Source organism: Dermacentor albipictus, chromosome 8 (genome assembly GCF_038994185.2).
Source record: "Dermacentor albipictus isolate Rhodes 1998 colony chromosome 8, USDA_Dalb.pri_finalv2, whole genome shotgun sequence".
Taxonomy (NCBI): domain Eukaryota; kingdom Metazoa; phylum Arthropoda; class Arachnida; order Ixodida; family Ixodidae; genus Dermacentor; species Dermacentor albipictus.
The window spans coordinates 67,524,924-67,546,784 of NC_091828.1; the positions used below are offsets into that span (position 1 = coordinate 67,524,924).

The window sequence follows — 21,861 nt, forward strand, 5'->3', positions numbered from 1 at the left end:
AAGTGAGCGGCGGTGACTCTATAGTCCACCGAAAGTTTAGAAAATCCGCGCCGTTTGCATCGTTCGCACGCAATCGAGCTTCACCGGCGGCCATTTGCAATCATTGGGGCGTGGAGCGTCAACCCTTTCCTCCAAAGTTCAATGGCTGTCAGTCTCGTATGTTCACGGAGAATAAAAGAAAAACGAGAAAGAAGACGAGACTGTCGCGCATTTTGAATTGCGCGCCATGCAGCGCGACCCCGCCATTGGACGGCGGTGCTCCCTTTGTGCAGCAAAGCCGAACCACCGCCACAGCGCGTTCTCGCTAGCCGCACAGTTTCCCGTGTCCTCTCCGAGTTTTCTTGAGATGACAAGCCCGAAAAAGTGCAGTTCCGACGTCCGCAAGTATGGAACTCGGCACAAGTACCGGGGGAAACGGCGTAAGACTGTTAAAAAAACGACAGCCGGAAGCGACGCCCGCAACGCTCCGACGTCGGTTAGGCCTACCGCCGACACCGGTCACCGCGACAGTGGTGAAATCGACGCTGCTGTGGATTTCGTGAGTGCATCGCAGAAAAAGATGGAATTCTTCAAAAGCGAATCAAGGTCGGTCGGCGCCCCTGCTGCTAGCACGGTGTTGTGCGAGATCGGCGCATTGACGGCACTGGTGACAGGTTCGGTATGCCCGACTTGCTGTGAACGGAAACTCGCCGTCCGAGAAGCAGCTGAGAAGCGCAAAGGACTTTCGTCGCACCTGGAGCTACGCTGCGAAAATACCGACTGCCCTGAATCTGTGCTTTCATTCACGCACACGTCGAAGCGGATCGTCTCGGCCGGCGCGTGCGGTGACCCCGGGGTGAACACTCGCTACGACAGCGGGAGCTCGCGCGACGGCTTTGCCGTAAACGTGAAGGCTGTTTTGGCAGCGCGTGCTATAGGAGTTGGATATGACCAGCTTTCGCGATTTTGTGCGATCATCGGCCTTCCAAAACCGCTGCATCACAAGACATTCCATGCTATTTCTAAGAAGCTCCATGGTGCTGCAATGGAAGCTGTTAGCCAAAACTTGGAACTGGCGCGAAAAGTCACGAAAGACGCCGTTGGCGGCGGCGATGTGCCAGTCATGTTTGACGGCACTTGGCAAAAAAGGGGCCATAAAAGCCACAACGGAGTGGGCACAGCTGTTTCCCTGGACACAGGTCTTTGCTTGGACTTTGAAGTCCTTTCAAATTACTGTCTTGCTTGCAGTATCCACAAGGACATGGGTGATGATGATGAGGTATGGCAAGCCTTTCATCGTCCTGTATGTGAAAAAAACACCGAATGTTCATCCCATGCAATGGAACCTGAAGCAGCAGTGCGCACATGGCAGAGGACTTTGTCATACGAGACCCCACTGCGCTTCACAAGCTTCTTGAGTGATGGGGACAGCAAAGCCTTTACTGCCGTCTGTGGGGCTGAGGTGTACGGTGACACTGTCATCGAAAAAGAAGAGTGCACCAACCACGTTGCAAAACGCCTAGGCACTGCTCTGCGAAAAATGACAACGCCACTGCCACGAGGTGAAAAGCTAACGGTCGCAGCCATCCAGAAACTGCAGACATACTACCAAATAGCCATAACAAATAACAAGGGCAGTGTGCGCAGCATGTACACTGCTATATGGGCCTCATATTTTCATTGTTGCTCCAGTGATGGGGCCAGCAGCCACAAATTTTGCCCTGCTGAACCAGATTCCTGGTGCAAACATAGGCGTGCTGAAGCACTGGGGGAGCCTACACCACGCCACACCCCCTTGTTGACAAAAGCTCAGGGCTTGGCAATTATGCCTATATATAAGCGCCTTACTGATGAGAAGCTCCTGGCTCGGTGCCTTCATGGCAAGACGCAAAACGCAGCAGAGTCACTCAACAGCAAGATATGGCTGCTGTGTCCAAAAACAAAATTTGCTTCCCGGACATCTGTGGAGACAGCCACGGCTATTGCCGTGCTGTGGTACAATAAAGGCCATGCGGGCTTTGAAGAAGTCCTACAAGAGATTGGAGTACTTCCCCCAGAAGAGTTGGTCACACATAGCGACCATTCTGATGACATGCGTGTAAAGAAAATGAACTTGAAGCGAACCGCAGAAGCAAGGGCGCACCGTCGTAGCGCAGTGAAAAGGGCTCGCACCGAGGAGACCAACCGTAGGAGCCGGGAAGGGCCAAGCTACAGTGCAGGAGCATTCTAGAAACTTTTGTGTGCTTTCTGTGAAGCTGCTCTTGAGTGTGACAAAGATTAATGCAAAAACAACTGGATTTTGAAGAATAGAAGGTTTTGAAACTTTCAAACCTGTTTTTCTCATTTTCAAATTTTTTGATATTTTCGTGTCTTCCGGGAAGCCTTTTGTACACTTATAATTGGTGTATACTAATGAAATTTGGCACACATACTCTTGAAGGTATGTAGAATACCGATATTTACTTGAAATTTCAATATCAGTCGTCAGTAATTACAATAGTACGAAGTTATGTCTCAGGGAACTAAAAGAAACAATGGTCGAAGCGTCAAAATTTTTTTCTCCCACTTCCTATAACTGAACACGCTTTTTGACTAGATATCGGTACTCTGTGATCTAGGAAGAGCTAAATAAGCTATAGCACGATACCTTTTGTGAAAGTTTAGTTCATAAAAAAGTGCCCGTAAAGACCCCTATAATTTGCACTTCAGTATAATATAACTCGAGAACTATAGCAGCTACACAAAAACTAATTGCATATTTGAAATCTGCATAAAAAACTCTTCAGTTGGCTGAATTTTGAAGTCTCTGGTACAAATAATAAAAAAAAAGTTGTTTCGAGGAGCCTCTCCCCTTAAGGTAAAGGGGTCGACCTATATTCCACCTCAGCCTATATTCCACATTATGCGGTATAATGGACTTCCATGCAGGTCTCATCTTGGATGCCATAGTTCTTTCCAACCACTACCTTGGATGCCAAAAAGAGCCCAAACCTGGAGATACAGCATATGACAGCTAGCATTTGCCAGAACACAGATGCAAAATCTGGAAGCGGAGGTATGCCTGGCTTTTAAAGCAGTCCATATCCAAGCATGACCTGCATTCCACTACCCTTGCATATGATGGGGACAGCTGCACTTTCTCTGCCCTCACAAAAGAGAATGTTTACGGGCTTGAGCCAATTGTAAAAGAAGAGTGCCTCAATCATGTCCGAAAGAGAATGGAAGTGGACTACGAAACATTGTGAAGAGCGATAAGCCACCGAGTGGGAAGGGGAAGCTGAGAAAACCCCTCACTGATTAACTTAAGGGGGGACGCGGGTCTTGAAATCGCGAAAAATGGTCAAAAATGGCAATTTTCAAAAATTGCGTTTTTGAAGTCTTTAATGTCCCAACTATGCCTCTACAAAATATTATGGCGCAATTCCTACTCAAAGTATAAAATAAACGGTAATTTATAAACGTCGGTGAGCCGAAATTGAACGCCAAGCGCGAAGATTTGCCTCATTTTCAAGCTGCCGTAGCTCCGCGCGACGCGTACCGATCGGCGCCATCTTGGTCTCGTTTGAAAGCTGGTTTCCCGCTCTCCATTCTGGCGCCCCTCGGCACGCTGTTGACCCTCGTGCAGCGGAGGGATTGGCACCCGTTCTCAAGCGGGAAATCGTCGCGAGACAGCCGCTGATTGGGTGAACCGGGCGCCTCCTCGAGGCGCAGCCCTCTGATTGGCCGTGACGTATGCTTCGCCTTCCGCGGCCGCGTTGTCCGACTCCTTCACGTCGTCTGCTTTCGCCTGCACGCACGTCATTTTTCGAGCTCCTCTTTGTTTCCTAGTATTTTTCGTTCTGCCTTTTTCTTTATCGTTCTTCTAGATATTTTGGCTATTGGGTCGCTTCTTTTAACCACGAATTTCTTGCTTTTGCGTGCCTGGTGGCTTTGTTCCGCGTGTCACGATGGTGCGAGACGCGCGCTTGAAAGCAAGCACGCGAAAAGCAGTCGGCAAAAAGAGACGCGCATGGAATAAGAACAGCGCTACATCGTCGAGAACTACAGCTTCGGTGATGCCGCAAGCTGCTGTGCCCTTGGTGGATGCGGCAGGACTGAGCTCGCCAACAACAGCTTCGCCGGTGGATGCGGCTGAACAAACCCCGTCGACGCTAGCTTCGCCTGTGGACGCGGCTGGACAGTGCCGATCAGTGTCAACTTCGTTAACGCAAGTCTGTGCAGTGCCGGTGGATGCGCCTGGACTAAGCCCGTCGAAAATGCCAACTTTTGAGACGCTGCAAGTCGCTTCGGATTCCGTGTCGTCGGAAGCGGCTGAGCCGGCTGACCTAAGCCTAACGTTGACTTCGGCGTTTCCGCACGCCGCTTCGGTGCCGACGGACGCGGCTGAACCGAGCTCGCGTGCTCAACGCTTCGACACGGTGTTTTTCACGGAGGCGGAGTGCGCGGGGCGCGAAAATTACGCAGACAACCTTAAAACTTCATTGGCGAAGCAGTCCGCGACTTCCCGCAAGTTAGAGCTAATGAACGTCGGCACAGCAAGTGAAGATGACGATCGCGGCACAGAGTACATCATCGTTGATCTCTCAGTGCTAAAGAAGATGTTTGTGTCCACAAGCTGCAGCAAGTGTGGGATGACCACTCTCCAACTCGCAAAGTGCAGTGAGAGAGAATACGGCCTAGCAGTGAAGTTGGAGCTCACATGCTCAAATTGCGATTTCGCCGAGCGGCACTTCTCGTCGCCACGAGTGCCCGGGAAATCCAACATCACGCCCTTTGAAGTCAATTTGCGGGCAATGAAGGGAATTCAAAGTATAGGCAAGGGAGCGACTGCCCTAGCAGATTTTTGTGCCACCATGAACCTCTCTCACCGAGGACTTCACCACAAGACTTTCAGGGGGCATATGGACACCATGGTGAAAGCTTGCCAGGCAGTAGCTACTGCTACAGAAGCAGCAAGCGTCAAAGTGGTGAAGGACATGTACAAGAACTTCCTGAATCCACCAGGAAATGTAGATGTCATATTTGATGGCACATGGAAGACACGTGGTCACAATTCAAATATTGTAGTAGGCTGCATCATAGAGCTATACACTGGCCTAGTACTGGACCATGTTGTGCTCTCGAGGTACTGTCGTGGGTGCCAAGGGGCACCTGATCCCAGTGATGATGGGTACGGTGACTGGGCTGTGAACCACAAGTGCATGAAAAACATCGACTGCAATGCCGGCCGGATGGAGACTGAAGCAGCTATCATTTTGTTCAACAGGTCTCTGGAAAAAAATGGGTTGCGGTACACAACTATACTTTCTGATGGTGATAGCCGCACCTTTCATGCATTGACCTCAGGAGAAGTGTATGGATATATATCCATTGAAAAGAAAGACTGCTTGAACCATGTCCACAAGCGGATGGGGACGGCTCTTCGCAACTTGGTGGAGAAGAAGAAGGTACAAGGAGAATCTCTTGGCGGAAAGGGCAACCTCACCCAAGATAAGATAAAGAAAATTACAAACTACTATAGGTATGCCTTGCGGAGCCACAGCCACGACGTTGCAGGCATGAAAAAGGCAGTGCATGCCACGCTGTTGCACATGACCTCGACAGATGAAGCCCCAGACCACAGTTGCTGTCCTCAAGGGGTTGATTCGTGGTGTGCCTTCAATCGTGCTTTGGCGAACCAAGTGGAGCCGTCACCACACAAAAACCCTCTGCCAGGCCACGTTCGCACTGCTCTTGAGCCAATATTTGCAAGGCTGGGCGACGAGGCCCTCTTGGAGCGCTGCAAAGATGGCATGACACAGAACGCCATTGAGTGCCTACACTCTGTCATTTGGAGCCAAAGCTCCAAGAACACGCATGACTCTTTGCTGGCTGTTGAAAGAGCTGTTGCAGAAGCAGTTTCTCGCTTCAACCAAGGAATGGCAGCAACCAGCAGAGCTGTTGCAGCACAGCTTGGTTACAGTCCTGGGAGCTGCCTCATTCGTAGGAGCCTTGAGAAAGATAAACAGAGGCTGTGCAGGTCTGATAAAAGTCACACCAACGCTGAAAAGGTGAAGAAGAGGATGGCCAAGAAACACAAGCCTGACAGAACCCAGGACTACTGCCCAGGACTTTTGTGAATGTGTGGCAGATTCATAGAAAATAGCAGGTGACTTTTTGAGCTTTTTTTTTTGTCAAAGGCCAACGCAATACAGAAGTTTTCACAATCTTTACATGAACAGATTTCTGTGAGTTTGGTGTTATTGTGTTCAGTAATGACTGGGCTGCATGCTAAAGCATTAAATTTTTCCATGTGATAGGTAAACAAAAGTGGCAGAGTAAGCAAAACTTTGAATGCAATTTTCTCAGCTTTGCTTTTTTGATCAAATGCCTTTGCCTTACGGAACTTTTCATAATGTTTGCATCAACTGATTTTATTGAATTAGGTATCATTTTTTTCAGTGAAACCTCAGCTGCATCCTAAAGCTTTCCATTTTTCATTAAACCAAATAGACTAGCAATTAGGTCAGGTGTAAGCTAATTACTCCTGCATTGTTTTTTTCTTCCTACTTTGATATTCATTCATGACCTATATGATGACTTTTTAAAAATTTCTTTAGCTTTAGGATGTGCAGTAGGTCCTTGGAAATGACAGCTATTCTTTAAAACTAGTTTTTTCAATTAAGAAATTACCATAATGGCCCGTAACAAAAGACCTATGTGGGATCAGTTATTTTGCGATATCTTCATTTCTAAATGAGATATATCAAATCTGAATATATATTTGGAATCAGCATTGAAAGATATATCTGCATGCGAATTTTCAGGAAGATACGTTAAGAAATAAAAAAAAAGTTTTCAAGACCCTCATCCCCCCTTAAGGACTACTATGGTTGGGCCCTGAGTAACAACTCTAGTGACGTAGCAGCAACGAAGCGTGCACTGATGGCAACGTATCACCCCATCACATAGACCGACCAAGACCCCCACCACGAACTTTGCCCGGAGGGAGCTGAATCATGGTGCCACCATAAAGCAGCAGAGGCAAAGGGTGAGCCACAACCCAAGCACAACTCTCCAGACTACACTGCTGCAGCTATGCTGCCTGTCTACCAACGACCTTCACAGGAGTCTCTTCTTCACTGCTGCGTGGGAGCGGAGACTCAGAATGTGTCAAGAATCATTCTGCTCTATCCTCTGGTCCTTGAACCGAACAGCACTCATCCTTGCACTACAATGTTGGCTGCTGCAAAGCAACCGAAGTGGTATCAGTCTCTCTTGGACTCAAGCCAAGACACCTAGCAATCCAGCGAGCTCTTGAAAAAGATGCTCTATACCCGAGAAAAAGTGCCAAATGACGCCAAGAGAAGATGGAAGTAAGGTGGAACAAGAAAGAGTCCACAAGGACACTTGAAGCTACTTCACAGGAGCTTTCTAATAAAAACTTTGTACTTAATAATAAACAAAGTACTTCATGAGTACTTTGTAGCCCCCTGGGATATCATCTATCAGGGTATCATAGTGAATTTCAGCTTCCTACTATACTCTTCCTCTGGCATATACACGAACCACCTCAATAACTCTGAAACTAATAAACACAGTTCCACGAAACTTTGCAGTTACTCTTAGTTTGGTGGTGTGAACACACCGTGAAATTTATTTTCATCCGGATATCTTATAAAGTTCGGTTTCCGGGGTAGCCTCTCCTTAACTCTCAGCACGGCGCCCTCTCAGTACGACATAGACTGCCGTTGACTTTGAATTTCCAACAAAATTTATAACCATTGTGCTACAGACAATGTCATCTGGCAGATTTATTGAGAACTCCTCTTTTAGTTTCGTTTTTTGCTCGCGTGCAGAGGTGCGGCCGCAAGTAAAATTTGAACAAAAAGTGGTTTCGAGTTCTGCGAAAATTGGGTCCTGTCCATGCAGCCCCTCACACCGCCTCTGCTGACTCCTGTTGCAAGCAATTGAGCCACTTCTAGTGCTGATTTTTATGATCCAAGCAGCAGCGACGGCTCAAGTAACAAGGTGGGATCAGATTTTAGCTTGTGGGATCGCACGCGCATCCCCGTATCTCCAGAGTGGCCACGCAGTTATCATATGCTCGCTTGCGGAGGGTAGCGGGGAGAGGGCTGGCCGCAACGCCGCAGCCCAAGGCACCCCCTCACCCCCGTTCTCTTTCCCTTTCTTGTAACCGGGAGACTCCTCCTCCGCCGCTCGGGGAGAAGCGCTATTCCCCCAATGCATCTTTGTCTTTCAGCTGAGGAGCGTGCGACTGGCCGCATCTCAATTCAACCGCCGAGACCTCCGCACGCCGTCCCCCTGCTGTGCTCGGCCTTCGTGAGCGACTGACCACCCCAGGGCCCGAGCACAGATCCACTATGGGTGAGCTGAACTTCCAACATAGTGCGCTTTCTTTTGCCTCAGACGTGCGGAACGCTCTGCCGCTGTGGTTTTGTTTTGTATTTGAGTTTGCTGTTGTTGCTCTGTTGGTGTTGTACTATAAGGTGAATAAACAACGATTTCTGGGCCACAATGAATGTGTCCCATCGTGGTTTGCACCACAAAACATTCCAGGGCCACTTAAAGGGGCTGTTCAAGCCTGCTGCAGGGGAGGCTGCCAACAACATCTTTACAGATGCTGTAGCTGCTGTGACGAAGGTGTACAGCGAGATGGAGGTTGGCTTCACTAAAAATGTGACCGTTGTATATGATGGCACTTGGCTCACGCATGGTCACGGTTCCCACATTGGGGTTGGATGCATCACAGAATTTCATACAGGGCTTGTGCTGGACAGTGTTGTCCTGTCAAACTTCTGCCTTGGGTGTAGCCTGGGCCCAGAAGAGAGTGACCCCACATACCTTCAGTGGAGGCAGCAGCACCAGTGTCAAAAAAACACTGAAGTTGGCTCTGTGCGAATGGAAGTGGAGGCCGCATTGCAGCTTTTTGGCCGTTCATTGGTCAAGAACGACCTGCGATATACTGTAGTCATCTCTGATGGAGACAGCCGTGTTTTCCAGGCATTGCGAGACGAGCAGCCATATGGGTTTATAGCAGTCACAAAAGAAGACTGCATAAACCATGTGAAAAAAAAGAATGGGCACTGGCCTTCGCTCTATTGTGAGCAAGGCCAAGAAAGGGGAATCACTTGGTGGCAAAGGTGGGCTCACACAACAGTTGATAAAAAAGCTCACCAACTACTATGGCCTGGCTATCAGCAAGAACACTAATGATGTTGCTGCAATGCAGAAAGCTGTCATGGCCACGTATTATCACGTGTCATCTACTGACAGTGACCCCCACCATGAGCTGTGCCCCCCTGGCACTCTCAGCTGGTCTGAGCAGAGAGCAGCAGAAGCGAAAAAAGAACCACAGCCTGCTCACAAATACAAGCTTATGAGCAGAGTTTCCCAAGCCATGATGCCTTTGTATCAACGTCTTTCAGACGTCCACTTGCTGGAGCGCTGCAAGGGTGGAAGGACCCAGAATGCAGCTGAAAGCTTGCACTCAGTTATTTGGTCAACATTGTCAAAAGATGAGCATGCCTCACGTTTTGCGGTTGAGACAGCAGTAAACGAGGCAATTTTGAAATATAATTCAGGGAGCCTAAGAGCTTACTCAGAAATGTGTGCTACCTTGGGTGTACATCCTGGTGCCCTTGCCGTCCAGGGGGCTCAAGAAAAGGATAAGGAACGCCTGAAGAAGGCATCCAAAGCCCACCAAACAAAGAAGCAAAGGTGCAAGAAGATGCCTGGCAGCAATGAATCAAAATATTACAGCCCTGGTGCTTTTTAATAAATTTGCAGTGCTTTCAAAACTTTGCAGCCAGTTTTCTCTGTTGCGTTTTTTTGTCAATGACCTCGCTCGTGGAAAGCATAGCAAAACAATGGCTGGACCGATTTTGGTCCAGTTTGTTTTGCTGTGATCCATAAGCTGTGCTGTATTTAAAGACAGTCTTAATATGTTTCTTTATCTTTCCGTTATTTAATTATATTCACAATAACTACATGGCTCCATGCAGTGAAGCACAGTCAGGTGCGTGTTATGTTGAACAAAAAATTATTAGTGCACCAAAAAAAAAAAATCGAACACTGTCTTGATGTAGATTAGACATTTGGGCAAACATGCAAAGTATTCCCAGCTTCCTATCATGTTTCGTTACTGTGCCAGGCTTTCCACAAGCAAGGAACTTATAAATTCTTATAAAACAAAAACTAATGAAGATATTTTTATGAAATTTTAGATTTGTCTCTTTTTAGCAATATGCAGTGTGTGTGCCAAATTTCAGCCCTTTCTGTCAAGAAACAAGAAAGTTAGTTCCGATCCCCACTTCCCCCTTAAAGGCCAGAGTGAGAGCGACGAGGCGCTGTGCCAACAGAGGACTGTAGAGACAGCTAGGCAAGCTGCGAACAAATTGGCACAGTTACTGCGCGTGTGCGTCGCATCTCATGGTAGCGAGGTCATTAGCGAGGTACAGAATACTACGGACTTGACAGACGCGAGCACCCATGTCGAGTTAGATCTGCGTGCCGAAGTGAAGCGCCAGCTGGACGATGCAGTTAAGGGTAGTTCTCAGGATGGCGAGCTCCGTAGCTCAATAGAAGACAACTGCATTGTTCAGGGATCGGTGCGGCTCTCCGCCAGTCTAGGTAGCCAAGAGAGAGGTGATTTAGTTATTACAGTAAAACCCCGTTCATATGTTTTTCACCGGACCGAGGAAAAAAAACGTAACAGCCGGGAAAACGCAACAGTGAGGAAAGCTCTGAAAATGAATGAAAAAAGTGCAGCTTCAACTATAGACAATTTATTTCCCCAGAGTGCGCTTAGAACTTTAAAAAGTCTAGAATTGTGGCTTGCAGTTTCTTTCGCTCGCTAGAAATCGCCACACGTTTCTCAATAGCCTGGAAGGCCGCATTGCTATCAGCGTCGCTGTGAGGTGCGGTGTACCTGCCGAGGGGGTCCAGAGCTGCGACGGGTTCTCCAAAGCTAGGATTTGGCAACTCGCCGGCATCATGCGGCTCGTGCTCCTCGTCGTCACCGCGCCACGACAATGGCAACGGACGAAGGAATATCCGCGGGAAATTTTGCCCTCTTTTGCGTAATCATGCTAACGTGCTAACGATTGTTTAGTATTGCTGCGGAGCGCGCATCCGAGCAGCCCGGTTGCGCGCAGCGTGGCGTGGTTTCGCAAGAAATGTAAACAAGAGAAGAGAGCTGGCCCGATAGGCGGAGCAACGCCATGAGCAATGCTAACTTCCAGCTTCCCTTTAGCTATAGCTTCACAAAGAGTGACGTCAGGGCCTCTCCTGAGTTTCCTTCCTCCGTGAGTCGACCCGTCCAACAAACCAGGCGGCGACCGTAATCGCAGTGATGATAGCGAGAGCATTTTTCACGAATGGCCACCTAGTGGCGGCCTCTCGTACTGGCGTGCGGCTTCTTGCAGCCAGTTCCATAGCTAAGCCTGGTCAAAACTCGTCAAAAGCCACAATGGCGGTTGGAGCGCGTTGCCTACTTTAGCCCAGGCGGGTTCGGGTTGCAACGCATCATGCAGGAACGTTTTCACAGCTACTACGTAAAGCGGGGTTCCCAATACATTGGATCCTATGGAAGCTATGCCGGGACCGGATGAAAACGACGTAGCAGCCGGGAAAACGCAGCAGTGAGGAACGTAACAGCGGGGTTCTATTGTAATTGCTCAGACTGTGCGGGTAAGAGACCGATCCGGGCCGACGAAATGTGTAACGGCCAGCACGAGGCATGAGAGAGCGACATGAAAGAGAATTCACAGAAAAAATGCCGCAGAAAGAAGCACCCTAAAGATAGAAATGCGGCGACTAATGTAGCGCCGCCAAAGACGGCGAGACCCAAAAGGGCAGGGCGCGAGGAAAAGAAAGGTGCGGTCGTCACTGACGATGTTGACGCATCAAACACGTTCGAGCCACCGGTCAAAGGGGGACCACAAAGCATGTTCTGCACGGACGCGGACAAAGGGCACGGGGCGGTTAAATTCCTCGTCATTCCGTCGTTCTCTTCGAAGCTCAGCGTGTAGTACAAAGAAGCGCAATGTGGCAAGACGAGACCAGGTGGGGAGTAGCGACGCGATCAATTGAGGTCATGATGAAAGCGGGGCTCCAGGACGCAAATTGGCAGGGGACTGTAACGTTTTGGGGGAGCTGATACTGAGTCACCCCTTTTGTTGTTCCCCGGTAGCCAGAATAGCTTTCAAACCGCAATCCCCTTGAGTACAGCTCAAAGTATGAGTCAGTCGTAAACATTTGAAACGGTAAGCGAAGGCAACTTCCGTAGAAGTGAAACATGTTTTGTTTTATTTTGAGCATCAGATAATTTTCGCAATTTAAGTTTCTTTCAATATGTAAAAGTATGAGCTTTGTGTTTTGTTAGAGAAGCTCGAGATTTGAAAGAGGCGTTTTTGTAAACATGTATCGCGAGTTGTTAGTTAAGGGGGGACGCGAGTCTTAGAATGGCGAAAAATGGCCAAAAAATTGATTTTTAGAAAAACGCATCTTCGGGCTGTTTGAACCTTCGAGCACCTGCCCTCAAAATATTAACGCTGAATTCGATCGGCAAATACGATAAAATCTGCTTACAACACCAAGGGAGCGGCGAAATGCTCCGAAACGGACAAAACTTGTTCAAACTTTCCGCGCGCGCCACGGGCAAAGCCGTCGGCCGATCGCCGCCATATTATCTTGTTTTGAAGCTGGTTTCTTTGTGCGTGTTTTCCGGCGTCTCAAAATGGCGTCGCTCAAACAGAACAGCCACCGTTGCTGGTTTTCCAAAGAGCGTTTCCAGGCCGCTGATTGGCTGGAGCGTGCGCGCGAGGTGTTCCGCGCCTCCCATTGGCAGGCGCGACGGCCGCGTCATCCTTTTCTTTTTGCCCATTTTGTTTCACGTTTTACGCTGTGGTGTTTACCGTGTGAGCTTTTTTGCCGTCGTGTCTTCGTGCGAGCGTGTTTCCCGACGCAGTTTTTCCATATTATTCCGGGATGGCCAGAGACGCTCGCCTAAAGAAGAAGCGTCAAGCGCATGAAAAAAAACCAAAGCGTGCGTGGAACGCGGTCGGAAAACGGCGCGCTGCCAGCATCACCTGTAGCGTCCGAAGCGGCGCTGACAGCCCGTTCTCAGCTGATATGTAGCAGATCGAGCGTTATGAAGTCGTCGGCAAGCGCTTCCAGCAGCGTCTAAGACCGCATCGATACGGCGTACTATTCCGCTGACGAGTCTGCCGAGTGCGCGAGAAATGCGGCTAACCTTAAAGAGCGTCTGGCGTCGCAGTGCGCAACGGCACGAAAGTTCAACCTGCTGGACGTCGACTTGGTGAGCTACAAGGAAAATGGCACAGAATTTGTCATCGTGGATTTAGCAGTGATGAATGCGTTATTTGGGACTGTGCTTTGCCCCGAGTGCGGCATGAAAGTTATGGTTGTCGAAGTCGGGCAGCGAGTATGGGCTCTCTTCAAAGCTCGTGCCCTCCTGCAGCACCTGCGACTTCCACAAAGAGCGCTTCTCGTCTCCGAGAGTATCCGGCGGTGCTCAGTCCAAGGTAATGCCTCTCGAAGTCAACGTGCACGCAATGAAGGCCATACATAGCATTGGCAAGGAACAGCAGCCCTCGGCGACTTTTTCGCCATAATGAATATATCTCACCGTGGCTTGCATCACAAAACTTATCAGGGTCACATGAAAATGATGGTGGAAGCTTGCACTGCGACCGCTACCGAGTGCGAGGCTGCTAGTGTTGCTCGCGTAAAGGAATTGTACGTGGAGCTTGGCAGCGCGCCAGGAAACATCGACGTTGTCTACGACGGCACCTGGCTTACTCGTGGACATAGCTCTCACATATGTGTTGGGTGCATAATTGAGATGCGCATGGGTCTTGTATTAGACCGTGTTGTGCTGTCTAACTTTTGCCTTGGCTGCGCAAATGGGCCAAAAGAAAATGAGGAAGGCCATGCAGCCTGGCTCACCCAGCATGCTCCACTGTGCCAGAAGAATGTGAAATGTAAAGCAGGGCAAATGGAAGTGGAAGCAGCCCTGTGTTTGTTTCGGCGCTCATTAACTCTTTCGCTACCGCGCCTATTCAGATCGACCAATTTGATCGACGCATTTCAAGTTCAAATTCTCGCGCTCTTGCGCGGCTTGCGAGCACCTAGCGCCATCTAGGTTAGAAAGTGGGAAGCACTCGACAATTTACGCTATGTTTTGTTGGTTTTTTGCTTTCTGGTTCGTCTCCGCGCACCGCAAGAAGTTTCGGACTGTCCGACGAGCGCGCCGATGATGGCGTCGTCATCGCACGCAGACGCTCCTAAAAGACGTGTTTCACGCCAATCGAGCGCTTCTGTAGCTGATTTTGCGGATGTAATCAGTAGTAGTGACCCTGAAGAAGATGTGGACACATCAGAATTCAGCACTGATGACGAGGATGCATCAAATCAAGCCGGAACATCCAGCGAGTGAGTGTCAGTTCTATGTGCGGCGCACATAGCGATTACTAATATATAGTTATGGGCAGTGGAGCATGTACTCACAGCTGTATCATGCATTTTCAGGGTCTCAACGTCATACGGACACGATTCCCTGCCAGCAGCTGTAAAGCGCGTGCAGTTTTTTCCGAGAAGAAACCCGGGGGTCGACGTTGGCGGCGCGCTCCGGAGTAATGCACGGCACTTCATACGGGCCATCGATGTCTTCCAACTATTTTTCACAGCAGAGCTGATAAACGCTCACTGCGAAAACACCAACAAATATGCGTGGATGCATATTTTAGAGACGCAGACTTACGCAGAAAAGGACGGCTCTTGGAGAAATTTCAATCCGGGTGAAATAATGCAATGCATTGGAATCCTGATATACATGGGAATTGTGGAACTGCCTCGCCTCCATCTATACTGGAATACCTCGAAATAGTTTTCGGGCCTCATTCCTCCAAAGATTATGCCCAGGAGCCGATTTTTTTTCGTTTCTTGGTTTTCTTAGTGTCATGGACCCGGAGAAGACTGACCCTGTCCGCGACGGCAAGCTGCACAGGATCGCAGATTTACTGCGGCATGTGAACGACGTGTAAGGTCAGCTTTTCTAGCCATATCGAAATTTGTGCGTCGACGAAAGAATGGTCAAATAAAAAGGACGATCGGGAATTCGGCAGTATATGCGTGACAAGGGGGTCAAGTGGGGGTACAAGCTATGGGTCCTCGCTGACTCAAGAAGAGGCTACACTGTTCAATTCAGTGTTTACACCGGGAAGCGAGAAATACCCAGTCAAAGTGACTGGCTTATGACGTTGTAACCCGCCTTTGTGATGCCTATTTGGATCAATGCTACATTGTCTACCTTGACAACTTCTACACGTCCACCTCCCTCTTTGAACATCTCCTTGAAAGGAAGACTCTCTCCTGCAGAACAACGCGCAAAGATCGTCGTGGATTTCCCTCTCAGTTGAAAGACTCCACTTGAGAGAAAAAAGCAACTCGAGGCGACATTCACTGGCTGCGGTGCCGTGATGTGCTGTACTTGCAGTGGAAAGACAAGCGCGCTGTAAACATGATAAGCACAGCACACACTGCCAACAATCACGTCACTGCAATGCGAAAAGTGAAGAGAGGAGACCAATGGACAAAGCTCCCCATCAGGAAGCCGCTTTTGATAGAAGACTATAATAAGGGCATGCTTGGTGTTGACAAATCCGATCAACTTATTGCTTCCTATAATGTCTTGATGAAGTGTGTCAGGTGGTGGAAGACACTGTTCTTCCACTGCATTGACATTGCTGTCGTCAACAGTTTCATCATTTTCCAGGAACACAGGGAGCATCACCCCGAGATAGAGGAGCTCTCCAGAAAGGCTGGCTTTGACCAGCTTTCATTTCGAATTGAGCTGGTAAACCAGATTTTTGGGTTGGACGACAGACCTAGTCACCCTCCACCTCCTCCAAAGAAGTCTGAGCACAAGCCCCAGGTGCAAGGAAAGCGCCGTAACTGCAAACTCTGCTATGAAAAAATCAAAGTAGAGATGAAGACGGCAGTTTTTTGTGAGTCATGCGGTGTGCATCTCTGTTTCATCCCGACGAGGGACTGCTTTGGTGAATGGCATGCCACTCAACCACGCTAACATTTTTTTTTTGTGGAAAGAACAGTTTTCCGAAAAACTTTCTGAAACTTGTGTTATTTCTTTAGAACATATAAGGCTACAAAACGTATATCTTCACATTTTTTTACCCCTGATATTTTTAAAGTTTTGCACCTTTTTCCAGCAGAGCGATGTGCTGACTGTATAAATTTTTACTTTATAAACATTTTTTCATTAATTTGTGTAATAAATACATATGCAATATTTATGTTATTGAATAGTAAATTCCCTTATCTACATGTTGATACCAAACAATGTAAATAAGGCATTCGTGCATAGCCGCCAAAAAATATTTCCTTCTACCTAGTAAAAACTGCCCTTTTTCCCCTGGTAGCGAAAGAGTTAAAGAAGCACAAGCTTCGCTACACTACCATGCTCTCGGATGGGGTTAGCCGAACCTTTCATGCACTGACTGAAGATGCTGTGTATGGTTTCATAAAGGTTGAAAAAAAAAAAGGACTGCATCAACCATGTGCACAAGCACATGGGAGCTGCCTTGCGCACCCTTTCGGACAAAAAGAAAGCCCAAGGTGAGCCACTTGGGGATAAAGGGCGACTAACGCAAGAGAGGATCAAGAAGATCACAAATTATTATGGCTACGCTTTACGGAGCCACAAAAATGATGTGCCAAGCCTGCACAAAGCTGTCCAGGACACACTGCAACACATGTCATTGAACGATGAGGCACTGAGACATGACCTTTGCCCTGAAGGCCCAGAGTTATGGTGCAAATTCAATAGGGCCAGAGCTAAGAATGAGGAGCCCCCGCCCCACAAGAATAGCCTGCCTGACTGTGTGCCAGGCATTGGAGCCTCTGTTCAGGCGGCTGAGCAATGATGCTCTGTTGAAGCAGTGCAGTGATGGGATCGTGCAGAATTCCAATGAAAGCCTGCACGCCATGATTTGGGACCAGGTCCCAAAGAACCAACATGCCTCAATGCGTAGCACTGAAAGGGGAGTGGCTGAGGCTATCAGCCGCTTCAACCAGGGAATAATGAAGAGTAACACACAAATTGCCAATAAGCTTGGCTACAGTGCGGGAACCTGCTTAGTGCACCGCAGCCTTGAGAATGATAAAAGCAGGCTTCTCAAGTCTCAAAAGGAGCACTTGGTTGCTACTGATACCAAAACTAGGCTTGCAAAGCGCCACAAGCCACCAGGTGACCCTGCATACAGGCCTGGTCTGCTGTAGACCAATTTCATCCTGGAACAATGAGCAGCTTTAGGTCATCTGAATAAATATGCTGCTATGGTTTAGCTATAAACATTGTGTAAGTTTGTTTATCTGTGGCAAGACCACTTTATTACACAATTTGAATTGTTCTTTAGAGTATAGGGCACTGAAACAAGCACATGAAGGTGGTAGATGTAGTTTCGTATACCAACCCTAGGGGTAGTACACGGCTTTATGGCAAGCTTTTGCAATTTAGTTTGGAGGGTACCATCACATATTTAGTATGGTCTTTCTCTTGAACAACAGAGCTACACAATGATGCCATTCACACTGCTATAGCTGCATTCTAGCAAAAGTTATAGTTGTCTCAAACTTCAAATGCGTTTTTCTCAGTTCGATGTTTCTGGGCACCACACTCAGCCTTACGGGGGCTTTTTTCTATGTCTTTTTTGAGTGACACTGACAAATTTGGTATTATTGCAATTGTGTTGAAAAGATCTAGGGGGTGATGCTATTTATGTCACTCTAGCATCATTTTGCAACTTACAAGTTAAGATGGTAATGTGAGAAAATTAAACAAAATTAATTGCAGTAAATGTTGGTTCATTTTTTGTCTTATAATTTACTTTCAAATGAATAAAAATAGCATCACCTCCTAGAGTAGGTCTTTGGCATTGAGGCTAAGCACTTGCTTATTGTGTTTGGCTAGGCGAAATTGCCAAAAAGCCCCATAAGTATCCTTCAATTTTTTTTAGTATCTTCAACTGTACCTGAACCGGCGCAGATATCAAAATTCTGATTACAGATTTGAAATCAGTGTAAAAAACTGATCATTGCTGAAATTTCATTCATATCGGACCAAGAATAAAATAAAAAAAAATTAAGACCCACTTCCCCCCTTAAGATAAGCTTTCAATAGGCATATTTTGGATTTTGAATTATTGACATATCAAACTATTTCGCAATTCCCTTCGAATTCGGTACATCCAGGATCGACTGTACTCGTAGTAGACGTGTCTTTGGTGAATGTATTGAAGATAGTATAAAAAAAAGGGGCAAATAATCTGAAAGCAAGAAACGCGGATTTCACCACCTGGCAGTGCTTTCTATGACGAAAGAGTGGTCTTGAGATGCAATGTTTCTGGCAATCTTTAGGGCCTCTAAACCTACAAGGCACCCAAAAACTCCGCTAAGTATCAACAGTCAGCAAGCATAAAAATCTCGCCTCAAATTCATAGCGGCGCTGCATATTACAACACATGCTAAAGCCAAGTCTCCAGTAACAGTCGTTGAAACCTATGGTCCATAGACATTATGCACGAACAAGATGGCCCAAAAGGCATATAGAAAGTTGGGCCACTCCAGTACCAAAATTGAAAATTTTCCAAGCCGATAGCTTTGGTACTTGCAAAAGGCTTAGTGGCATATCTAAAAGCCAACAGCTACTGTTTCAGGCGCAAGTGAGCAGAGCCAGTGCTTATACCAAGCAGTTAACTTCTATGCTCCAAACACATTTCTTCGAAACATCAACAAGCACAAGGTTGCCCTCATAGAGTATAAGCACTCGCACTACTGTTATGCAAACACACTCAAGTGCATATCAAGTAACGTGGAGAATACATGCAACATCTGCCCTGTCAGGTGGCAGCACAATCTTCAATGTCTATCAAGGTCATCACAGCAAGTGACTTCTTTCATGAAGCCATTATGAGCCAAGCCTATCCTATCAGTAAAAGTCTTGTAGACAACCACAATAGCTTCTGTACAGCTGCAAATATCATTAGACCTCTTCTACCGCATAGCAGCAAAAGGGATTGCATCACAGCCAGCAAAACCAGACCACAGCCAGTAAATTAGCTTTCTGCTAACACCTTCATAATATAAAAGCAATTCGGCAGTACATGTTGTCAAACCAATGCCCACTTTTGCGCAACCGACGCATCAAAGGAAAAAAAAAAAAGGACAGAATGAAACACACAAGCTCCTCCAATTATTGTTTCAGCATGCACCGTGGCAAACACAACTCGGAACTGATGCCCCCCCAACTACCTAATCTACGTAGCAAGACCCGCAGAACTAAAAAAAAATTTAAAAATAAGGTAACACTGCTGCGGAAACATGGCCCTGTGCCTCCAGCATGCGAGGCAGGCCTGCCAAGCAAAAGGGGCCAGGGCACCTTTACAAGTAAAGCACGCTCCTTGAGCAACGACAAGGGGGCGCCGTCGACAGGTCTGCGGCTGCACTCTTCCCTCTTCCGCTGTCGTGCAAAGTGGCGGCGGGATAGAAGGCTAAACATCATCATCAATGCAAGACAGACACAACGGGAGCAGAGAAGGCGCAAATCTGATGAAGAGTAGTAGAGGAGGAGGAGGAGGGTTTTTTGCATGTGCACTTTTTCCCCCAGAGTGGGCTACATACGTCCGGGACTGAGTGCTCGCCATCACGGTTGCGCTCCCTGCTGCTGCCAGGTGGCGCCAAGGTGGGCAGCAGGCACACAGAGGAGGAATGGAAAGAGAGAGAGGGCACAGATCAGCATGCGAAAATGAACTCTTCATGCGTAAACAACGGTATGCCCTTCGCAACTCAATACAGTAGAACCTCGTTGATACAATCAAGTTCTGTAGTATTTCTCGGTGCCAACACTCCAAATCAAGAACGGAAAAAAAAAGAAAACCCTACCACAGTTACACTTCTTTACCAATTAATACCATATTTACACGATTGTAAGTCAACCCCCCATATCGTGTGACAGGGAAAATAAAAAAAGAGCATACCCGAGGGCGCATTTGATAAAGAAAATTTATTAGTAGGTGACATGGTCACTGGACTACTCGTCTTCACTAGTGCTGCCATCGCCATCCTTGCTACGGTCCCACAGCGTGTCGTGGTCCAGCGAAATTTCACATTTGCCAAACAACCGCACCAGGACATATTGTGGAACAGCAGGCCACACCGAATGCACCCAAGCACACGCAGCCGTCAGGTAGGCTTTTTTGACAGGTACGGTTGGCGTATGTTCAGGTCTTCTGCTGCCAGTCACTCGTACTCACGGTGGAGCATGTCCTTAAAAGGCGAAGATCCGGACTTGTTTCATGACCATGTTGCACTTCAGTGGCAGGGACCGATCACGCAGTTCAGCGATGTACGACACAAGCTTAGCCTACAGCTCCGGAAAGTGGCCAGACTTCGGCACGTGGCCAATTCCTCACTTGCCGTCACAGGTGAAAATTTCACTTCGCTGCAGTCGCCACTCTCGCACCACCCGTTCAGAAACATTGAACTTGCGGCTCACTGAGCCGAGAAAGGTAAGCGCAACAGGGAAAGAGAAACCCACGAGCGCCATCTGCTCTTCCATGAACTACCAATACTCCCCGCAAGCGCCGCCATTCTGAGGGTGCCACCACGAATGGAACAGCGGCACCTCCATCAACTATCAACACCCCCCCACGAGTGTTGTGTGCGCTGTAAAACTCTCAAAAATGTTGAAAAACCCATCCGAAAAGCGAACAAACATGCAGGATAACGAAAAGCTATGGTTAGGGCCACAGAGCAAACATAAAATTGTAGCTACGTTGTAGCTCCTGTTGGCCTCGCTCTTTTCACGGTGCCATGTTGGGCTTTCAATTGTAAGTCGACCCCGCCACTTCAGATTTTTCAAATGAAAAAAAAAAGTGGTCGACTTACAATCGTGTAAATACGGTACGTTCACGGACACATCCGTTAGCTTGACGAAGGGAGCAGCAAGGCTGCTGAAAATATTGAGTTCACCAGGTCCTGAAGTCTGATAAAGGACTGGTACCAATTTCTTGTTTTGAGTGCCCCTGTGCACTCAAAATACATGTGCGTACCTTTTGCACAGTGCAAAGCTTGAATTACTGTTGCATCATTTCACATTTTTCCAAGAGGCGTCAACTGTTACTGAGCGCTTGTGTTGTTTGGCTTTGTGTCCTTCTCTTGTTCTCTTTCAATTTTCCTATATTCCGCGAAACCCTGTCTTTTGGCACCAACTGAACTTCAGTACCTCGCCACGCTGCAATTGTATGGTACTTTTTCCGGCTGCTAGATCTCATGTAAACAAGAAGAGGGGCGAGGCATGCATGTTTTACAGCAGGTTCCCCACAGTACTTGCCTGCCGTGTCGTGTGAAAATGTCGCATTGTTTCCTAATAGGTACCAGCAAATTTCGTGGGTCGTTGCATGTCGACATCCAAAGCCATCGCCGCCAACACATTGCAATAAGCATCTTCACTTATCTGTTTCACAGCGTGTGTGATGTAGTGCCATTGGAAGCATACTGCTTCCAATGCTCTTAATTAAGGGTCGATGACGTAAATATACGGCGCCGTCTGTACGTGTAAAAAGTGCGCCAATTTCCTAACCTTTTCTTTTCTGTCATGTGCTGCCACTATGTGGGAAAAGGGAATTTTTTTCGTGCACCTCCCTCTGTTTTCGTTGCATGGTTTGTTTTAGAGCTAGTTTGCTCCCGCGCGTCTATGTACTACCGCTCGTGCATTGGCGCACGTGTGGGCGGCGGCGGTTCCGGTTTTGTTTCGCGGGCAGTTTCAGCTTCTTGCACTTA

The 21,861-nt window shown here is 47.8% G+C and overlaps 2 protein-coding genes and 1 pseudogene across 3 annotated transcripts in view; 2 read left to right on the forward strand and 1 right to left on the reverse strand.

The window, feature by feature from the left end:
• The window catches only part of LOC135914534 (E3 ubiquitin-protein ligase RBBP6-like), a 101,022-nt gene that overhangs the window by 67,982 nt on the left and 11,179 nt on the right, over positions 1-21,861 (reverse strand). Inside the window, exon 4 of one of the 2 annotated variants that reach the window (XM_065447443.2) lies at positions 19,702-19,741. In XM_065447443.2, the coding sequence (XP_065303515.1) occupies positions 19,702-19,741 (40 nt within the window). Of the gene's footprint in view, positions 1-19,701; positions 19,745-21,861 lie in introns of both variants that reach the window. The other variant, XM_065447442.2, reaches the window with a different exon arrangement.
• On the forward strand, positions 212-2,330 carry LOC135914536 (uncharacterized). Its single transcript, XM_065447444.2, has one exon. The coding sequence runs from the start codon at positions 227-229 to the stop codon at positions 2,207-2,209; it is 1,983 nt and encodes a 660-aa protein (XP_065303516.1). The 5' UTR covers positions 212-226; the 3' UTR covers positions 2,210-2,330.
• LOC139048806 (piggyBac transposable element-derived protein 4-like) lies at positions 10,494-19,587 on the forward strand (annotated as a pseudogene).